This window comes from Camarhynchus parvulus, chromosome 2 (assembly GCF_901933205.1).
Source record: "Camarhynchus parvulus chromosome 2, STF_HiC, whole genome shotgun sequence".
NCBI lineage: Eukaryota > Metazoa > Chordata > Aves > Passeriformes > Thraupidae > Camarhynchus > Camarhynchus parvulus.
In genome coordinates, this window is record NC_044572.1 from 27,744,926 (window position 1) to 27,753,575 (window position 8,650).

General features: G+C 42.3%; 1 protein-coding gene across 1 annotated transcript; it reads left to right on the forward strand.

The window, feature by feature from the left end:
* The first annotated feature begins 441 nt into the window (after positions 1–441).
* Positions 442–8,013, forward strand: LOC115917381 (von Willebrand factor D and EGF domain-containing protein-like). The gene is made up of 5 exons (XM_030971356.1): positions 442–672; positions 3,537–3,632; positions 5,437–5,541; positions 5,950–6,045; positions 7,601–8,013. The coding sequence occupies exons 1-5, from the start codon at positions 516–518 to the stop codon at positions 7,708–7,710; spliced, it is 564 nt and encodes a 187-aa protein (XP_030827216.1). The 5' UTR covers positions 442–515; the 3' UTR covers positions 7,711–8,013.
* Positions 8,014–8,650: the final 637 nt, after the last annotated feature.

The window sequence follows — 8,650 nt, forward strand, 5'->3', positions numbered from 1 at the left end:
ATCTATGACCGAACCACCACTAAGTCACTATGTGCCCATCCAGTCTTTCCTCAAACAGAGGCATGATGACTCCACCACCTCCATGGGCAGCCCGTTCCAATGTCTAGAAACCCTTTCTGTGAAGAAATTCCTCCTAATGTACAGCCTAAACCTCCCCGGTGCAGCTTTATAGCATGTCCTCTTGTCCTGTCCTGTCGCTGGCTGCCTGGGAGAAGAGGCCGACCCCCGCACCTGGCTCCAAACTCCTTTGAGGGAGCTGCAGAGGGTGACAAGGTGACCCCAGAGCCTCCTTTCTCGGCAGCCCCGGCCCTGCTGGGGTCCCGGGCTCCCGGGGGGGCACGGGGGGCGGCGGGCGGGGAGGCCGGCGCTGAGGAAGAGGAGGAGGAGGAGGAGGAGGAGGAGGAGTGGGAGCGGACTGAGAGGGTAAAAGCGAGAGGAGCGTGAAGGAGCGGGGCTGAGAGGGCAGCGAGCGGAGAGGAGCGGGACGAGTCGGGGCTGCCCTGCCGGGCCGGGCCATGGCGGGGCTGCGGCTGCTGCTGGGGCTGTGTCTGTGCGCGCTGTGCCCCGGCCCGGCCCCCGCCTGCAGCCCGCGCTGCCGGCACGGCGGGCTCTGCCTCGCCGACGGCTCCTGCCTCTGCTCCAAGGGCTACGAGGGCGAGCGCTGCCAGCAGGGTAAGGCGGGCCGGGGCCAGCACGGTAAGGCAAGGCGGGCCGGGGCCAGCACGGTAAGGCAAGGCGGGCCGGGGCCAGCACGGTAAGGCAAGGCGGGCCGGGGCCAGCACGGTCAGGCAAGGCGGGCCGGGGCCAGCACGGTAAGGCAAGGCGGGCCGGGGCCAGCAGGCAAGGCGGGCCGGGGCCAGCACGGTCAGGCGGGCCGGGACGCGCCGAGCCCCGCAGGGACGGGCACAAGCGCTGGTTCGCTCTCTGTCCTGCCAGCCCTCCAGCCAGCAATCCCTGCAGGAAGGGCTGAGGAGATCGGGTTTGGATCTGGTGTGAGGCGGGTGGTGAGGTGCCGGGGAGGACCTAAAGGAAGCACTCTTTGGTATCACACTCGGTGATAGCGAACTGATGGAGTTCGCTGGCCAAAAAGCCAGGGTGAGCACCTCACGTTAGCAAGCCAGCCCTGCTGTCGGAAATGGCCGTGGGTCCGTAGAGAGCTCTTTGCCACTTGGGTTGTTGGGTAAGAGGTCACTCGCTGGACAGGCTTTGGTGTTTTATTCCTCCTACTGCTTTAACTGCATGCTTAAATACTTCCCTGTAAGTATTTAGGAACCACAGAATCAGTCAGGTTGGAAGGGACCAGAAGGTCATCTGGTCCAACATCCCTGCCCAGGCAGGGTCATCCTAGAGCGCAGTGCACAGGATTGCATCCAGATGGTTCTTCAATGCTTTTAGAGTCTTGACAGCATTCTAAGCCACAGCAACATTTAATTAGTATCTCTAGGTACAATTAGTCAGGACTAGTCACTAACAAAAGCATCAAAAAAGTATGTAGAAAGTAGGTTATTTTATGGATTTCTTTTTATTTGGAATACACTATGCTTGTAAAAGTACTGTTGTTTCCTTGCTGGATGTTACCTGACACACAGAGTCATTGGTACATCCCATTTCCGTGGTAGGAGGTGTAAAGCTAGGGTGGAGTCTGTTCCTGCTGATTTCCATCGAGAGACAAAGTATCTTTTGAAAATGCCACCTAATATGCAAAAGCAAATATCGTGAAGAAGAGTTTTAGTTTAAACCCTGTTCAATGTAACATATAGAATTTCCAATTTTCTTGTTTAAAAGTTTAACTGTAGGTCTTGTGGCTATTAAATGCTTAAAAATCACTGTGTCTGGAGCTCCTTTGCTTTGAATATTGTCCTATGTGAAGAGGTGATAAAATTGTACAATATTTGTTCTAATTTTCAATGTTCTTCATTTAAAATGTGATTTTATTTATTTATTTTAACTCTGAAATGAGTGCTGAAAATTTCATTCAGCACTGTAATGGTTCATGAGTGTTGTTTCATTTTGAGGCTGAGGCTGGCAGGTGGTGACAAATAATGTGTGGCTGATGTGCTGTGTAGTGGAGATTAAAAACTATGCTGTATGAACTGTTTCAAAAAACTGTTGGTTCCTAGACATTTTGGGGTTTAGGGAGAGGTGAAATATTGGTGGAGAGGCAGATCAGTTTTGAACTGGAGAGGTGAACTGTCTGGAATTGTTAAGGAAACCACTGAATCCTTGTGCTCATAAGGTCATCAATGTAGAAAAAAAAATGGATAAATGAAGCTTCATCCCTTGTTCTATTAAAAAAAAAAAAAAAACTGAAAACTGTGTGAAATAACACAGAAAGAGAATTTTTCTTATATTGGGAGCTCTTGTATGGCATTTCTCAAGAAATGAGAGCATCTGGTAAAAGTTATGGAGAGCTGAGCACTGACTTTTTTTTTCATACATCTCTGTCCTTTCTTTGCCTGCTAGTACTCATTCTGTGGGTACTAATGTGAAAAGTCCTCTATTCTTCAATTGGGTGTCTTGAGAATGCAATAAGTATATAAGGACAAAATCAGGATGATGTTACTCATTGTTCATCTTTTTCATCCAGTCAAAGAATAAGTAGAGAGCTCACCTCACACCAGCATCTAACTCAGATGAGACTCCCAGACACAGATGGGTTTCTAAAACCTGTGTGTGAATAAACAATGTTTTCTCAGACAGCAGGGCTGATTCAGAGGTGATTATGACTTGCAAAGAGTCTACATGATAGGTAATTCATTTGCAATCTGAATGGATTTATCCAGAATTTTGCAAAATTGAGATTTTTATTCATACCTTATCAAACTTGTCCAAGCTGTCAGCAATGAAAAAGTTGCAGGATTTGTGATGATCAGAGATGCTTTTCTCCCAACAGATTATTAGAGTTATGAGAAAAGTTGCATTTATCTTGGATGCTTGCTAAACAAACACTGTACATTTCAGAAAGGTTTCTGAAAAGCCAGATGAAGCAAAAAAAGGGAAAAAAAGAGTGTGGGGGAGAAAGAAGTCTTGACTTCCTTCTGGAAACATTTTAGAGAAGTGGTATAAGGAACAGAGCATGTAGTTTTTCTGAAGATGAATGTAGGAATCCGGTAAAGATTAAAGAGTCTGATGTTTCATCTTAAGAATCACATGGTGCCTCTCAAGTTGCAACATCTTTTTATTGAATCGTTTCTTCTTATCACATATTTTCTGTTATTTCTCCAGTTATGAAAAGCTTTTTTGGCAGTCCAGCTGTGTTCCTGTTAAATAGAGGTCTATCTTCTGCTTGTTCTGTCCAGGCCCAAAACATTCCATAGTTTTGAGTGCTTAAAAACTTAGTGTGGTGGAGTGCCCCTGTGAAGGGAAATTATTTCACCTTATCAGCAGTGTAAGATGACATGGCTGGTATATCTCAGAAAATATTAATACAAACTGATGAAAATATAATGATGTGCAAATTTTTTATGTATTTAAGTAGTAACTTTAGTAAGATTCACCAATATTTATCCAACCTTTCTTTGTTGTCTGTCTTACAGCTACATGTTATCCAAAATGCAAAAATGGGGGAGAGTGCCTCCGACCTGGAAAATGCAGATGTCCTCCTGGGTATGGGGGTAGATACTGTCATAAAGGTAAAACCCAAGGAAGTGATAGCTTGGAAAGACAAGGAGTTTGAAAGCAGAATAAATTAATTTAGGATGCCTCAAGTCCTGGGTCTAACACACTTTCAAATAATGACCTTAATTCTGTAAATCTCTGACCTTACTATCAAGACATGCATGGCCTCGAGGATCTGCATGCTTACAGGAGGATGGGATGGAGTACATGTCCTGAAATGTGTTGTGAGACTCTGAGTGAGTTTTTTGCCTGGGAAAATACCCTTTTTATGTGCTATGTAAATATCCCATTTAGCTCTATAACAGATTCTTTCTAAATAATTGATTGAGATGGCTTGTGTAGATATATATTTCTGCATTAAGTGGTTGAAACTTTTATGTAGTATCTGCAAGATGGTAACATTGAGGGCCAGTAACTGAGGATATGTGTGGCAATGTATTGATGAGTGGTAATGGGAGATGACAGAGAAGGGGTAGCATAGACCTCTTTTGATGGTTTTGTGAAGCCTATTGGATATATCCATGGATTGGAAAAGGCAATCCAAGAAAACACTGTTGTACGTGTACAAAGTTGTGGTGTGGGGCAATGGGCTATTACAGAATCTCACAAAATCACAGTCTGGGTGAGGTTGGAAGGGACTTCTGGAGGTCATGATTTCAAAGCTCCCTGCTCAAGCAGGGCTACCTAGAGCCAGCTGCTGAAGGCCATGTCTTCATGGCTTTTGAATATCTCCAAGGACAGAGACTCCACAATTCCCAGGGCAAGCTGTACCAGCATTTGGTCACCCTCTCTGTGAAACCTGCTGATGATCTCCTTGTCCTTAATGTGGCTGGAAATGGTTTCCAGAGTCAGTCCTTGTAGTACTCCACTAGGAGCTGAGGTGAGGTAGACCAGCCTGTAGTTCCCTGGGTCTTTCTTGCCCTTCTAGAAGACTGGAGTAATATTTGCTTTCATACAGTCCTCATGCACTACTCTCTGTCACTGTGATGGATCAAATGCAATCAATATTAAATACATTAACTTACATTGTGTCACAAAGTAACATGCAAACAAACACTGAAGAGCTTTTCCAGCTGTGCTGGGTTTGACTTGTATGTCCTTGCATGTTCAGTATTTGTGCCAAAAATCTGTTAGCTGAAATTGTGCTCAATACTTGTAGTTGAACAAGAGATTTGGATATTTTATCTACAAATTATCAAGCAGACATCCAAACTGTCCATTTTTAACTGAAGAATAGTTGTTTTTCTTCAGTACAGTGAAGGTGGTATAGAATATACATTCATACTTGTGAAAGGAACCATTTGATTGTACAGAACAGTGATTGTGCTCTCCACAGTTGATACCAATCATATGTCTGGCATAAATAACATTTCATTAATGAGGCCTTCAGGGCTTTGATGTGTAGAACAATTCTGAAATGAAGAGGCTAACTCAAGTATTTGGCCTTTGGGAGGGCACTGCTTAACTTGACTGTAGTCGTAGTTTCATTTGTCAAAGTAATACCCTCTTCTCTTCTTCCTCTTGTTACCTGTAGGTCCTGTCAGGTAAGGAAATACACTAATCCTTCACCACACATTATTGGCCTACCAAGTGTGATTTGGCAAGTTTGATACCAATATGCATGTTGTTAGTTCCTGTGGTGTAGCTGATGAATAGTGGTGTTACTGGTGAGATGTACAACAGTGCCTTGCCCTGAACAGTTGAAATTTTAGTTTTTGCACATGTAACAAGAAGTTGATGCCAGATGAGCTATTTAAAGACAATTATCTGAAGTCCTATGCTGCTTCTGAAATGCCTAATGTATGCTGTGTTCCACAGTAAGCTGTGAAGGAGGCTGTCAGAATGGTGGGGAATGTGTCTCTGTCAATGGAGTTGTGAAGTGCCTCTGTGCTTCTGGCTGGACAGGATCAAGATGCCAGGAAGGTACGTGTCTACATTCATGCAGATATTTATATTAATTATAAAACTGCAGTAACAAAAACATTTTTAATTTATTAAGGGACTAATAAGTATGGAAATGTTATTACATTACTACACAAATGAGTGACCTACATTATGGGTACTTACACAGATAAAATAATGTGAAAATATTTTGCATTAAGGTGTACAGCTGTTCACATTTAAACCAAGATTCATTACACAGTACCTATTTTTTTTTCCCATTTCCATGGTCCTGGAAATGCTTTTGGAATTATACCAGTTGAATATCTGGCCTAGAAGAAAATGTGTTTTGCCATTTTGACTTGTATCATCCTGAATCTTTCATTCTGTCAGGATTCTTTTACATCAGTTTTATAAATCCTGCTGACTTACCCATTCTTTTTCTTGTAGCAATTTGTCCTCAAGGTTGTCGGAATAATGGAGCTTGTGTGGCTCCTGGGATTTGTAGCTGTCCAGCTGGATGGGTTGGTAGAGCATGTCACTTAGGTAAATGACTTCTGACATTTTTCATTTATCCTTTCCTCTGCTTGTTTGATTTACCAATCAAAGTGTTCAAATCTTCAGGGCCTAACAAAGCTTCCAGGGAAAGTACCTTAGAATAATAACTGAGAGCTGCTTCTACATACTGGGGCTTTTGTAAGTATGTACAGGGAGTAGATGGCTGTTCAATTTGGTCAGAAACACATAACTTTTTCACTTTGAAAGAGATTCAGATTTTGGTTGTCACCAAATTACTTACTTGGTATGTTTCGTTGGTATTTCTGAAATACTGTTTGTAAACTGAAACCCCAGTATATGGAACTGAAAATTACAGAAGTACTATTGCTACTGGTGTGGGTTAGAAGCTTCTTTAAATTTTATAGACATGTAAAATTTAAACTTGCTTCTCACTTTGAGGATAAGTTGATAGAATCAACTCCATGTGTTCTTAGAACTCTGAAAGCTGCCTGTAATCAGGATTAATACAAGCACTCTTGCTGAACAACCACTTCCATTTTCACAAACTTTGATTCACAAAAGCAGGTGATTATAAAGTCTTTAATCATTGCTTCTTGGGCCTTGTATGCTTATAACAGCACTGCCCTGATGCTAAAGGCAATAATCCTGACACTACAAAAGGCAAGGGTTTCTTTTTTGGTCTCTGGGAGTCTGAAAACTCATGCATGCAATATCCAGTTCCAAACATTGATTTTGAACTGGATATTGTGGGTTCAGAGTCTCTAGATTAAGTCCTCTGCATCTGATATTTTCTCATGGCTGTGGGTATGGCAGTGGCACTAAATCAGCTAGTGTTAGTTCTTCTACAATGTAGATGGTCCAGCAAACATTAACAAGTAATATTTTGATACTCCCATTGACCATCAAAATGGGTTTATATTCATCAATTTATTGAGATAGAGGATGATATTAAAAGCCAAGTGTGAGAGTTGCAGAGAACTTAGAGAATACTTAGCTCCCTGCAGCTGCAGTAATGGTAGGTTCTTAATGTCAAAATTATCAAAACGAACTAGATCTGCATCTTCTTGTGTACATTCTCGTACATAAATTGCTGCCCCTGGCTTGTCAGCTGAACTGGTGGGTAGCAGGGGAGAGCTGAAACCGTGCCCACTCAGCTCTCCTCTGCTCTTGTGGGGGAAGAAGACGGCAGTATGTGAGACACTGTTAGGATGAGGTGACTGTTTCCTCATGGGTGTGGATCCAAGCACTGGCTTGAATAAGTTTCAGCAGGAAATTTTATTGGTCTCTCACTTTTATGGGGGCATCCATCTCAAAAAAAGCCTGTGCCTTAAAGAACAGAAATTATAGTATTTTAAAAGGGAAATGGAGCATGAATAAGACTAGACGTACTGTGCCTGTATTCCAGTGAAGGCCACAATGCCATAAATTGAGAGACATTGCTTTTCAGTTCTTCCATTATGCTTTTATTTATTCTGTCCCAGTGCAGTCAGCAGGGAACAATTCTGCTACTGCAGTGAGACAAAAAGAAAAATGATCCTGTGTTGTGCTGAAGATATGCTGTGTATCTGGTGTCTCATTTCAGCTGTGTGCAAACTGCCCTGCCAGCACGGAGGAAAATGTATCGCCCCAAATGTGTGTAGATGTCGACTGCCATACTCTGGGCCACAGTGTACAAAGAAAAGGAAGGAATGAAGCAACTTCAGCCAAGATAATCTGCATTTCTGCATTTTTTTTAATGTGACTATACAGAGAGGAAGTCTGCAGCAGTGGGGGATCTTAAAATAAACATGGTAACTTGATTTCAGACAGCTTTTTGTCCTCACTATATTAAGTACATGCTTTTCTATATGAGAGAAGGTATTGCTGATTGTAAGAAAGTTGCTACAAATATCCAACTGTGCGCAGTGTACGACACCTTTTCTCCTCATTTTTTCTTTACAAGCAAAAGTATTATTCTTGATTGATACACTTGAAATAAAATTTTCCTCAAGTCAAGTCAGAATAGATCTATGCTCTTCTTTTTGATTTTTCTCCCCTTTGACTAAACTTACTGTGTTATATAATTACATTTTTTAAAAGCACATGAAACCAAAAGCCCTCAATTCACATCATCAGAAGTGAATGCTAGTTCAAATATAATTTGCCTTGAGATTAAACAGTTGCAAGAAGAAACCTGCAGAGTTTGCATCTTCCTGGAACATTACCAAACTGCAAAGCATCTTATTTAAATCATGGTTATCACTTTATGTCTGCTTCCTGTCCCTCCCCCTCCAATCTGATCTGGATCTCAATCAGCTAAACAGTTATTTTAAAAAAACCCAACAACTAGCACTCCCCCACCAATACTTTTTCAGTCAATTCTGCTGTTACTTTCTAAAAGCTTAATCCATGCTGATACTCTAAGGGTTCTTATCTTGACTACTTCTAAGGTCATATTATCTGATCATCTCTCAACATCCAATTATTTCTCTTCCTTACCCCAGTAAGACAGGGAAATGATTTTTTTTCTTCTGGAGACATTGATAATTCTATGCTATTCAAGACTGTGTTGTTCTGGGAGCAGTATAATGGAAGGCTGCAGACTAGCAGTGAGGAAAAGCACAGGATTTGTGCCTGTCACAAATCACATATG

Coding starts and splice junctions, on each gene's coding strand:
- LOC115917381 (XM_030971356.1), top strand. CDS start 516: ATGGCGGGGCTGCGGCTGCTGCTGGGGCTGTGTCTGTGCGCGCTGTGC. Junction 3,633..5,436: donor GGGTAGATACTGTCATAAAG/GTAAAACCCAAG, acceptor TGTGTTCCACAG/TAAGCTGTGAAGGAGGCTGT. Junction 5,542..5,949: donor AGGATCAAGATGCCAGGAAG/GTACGTGTCTAC, acceptor TTTTTCTTGTAG/CAATTTGTCCTCAAGGTTGT.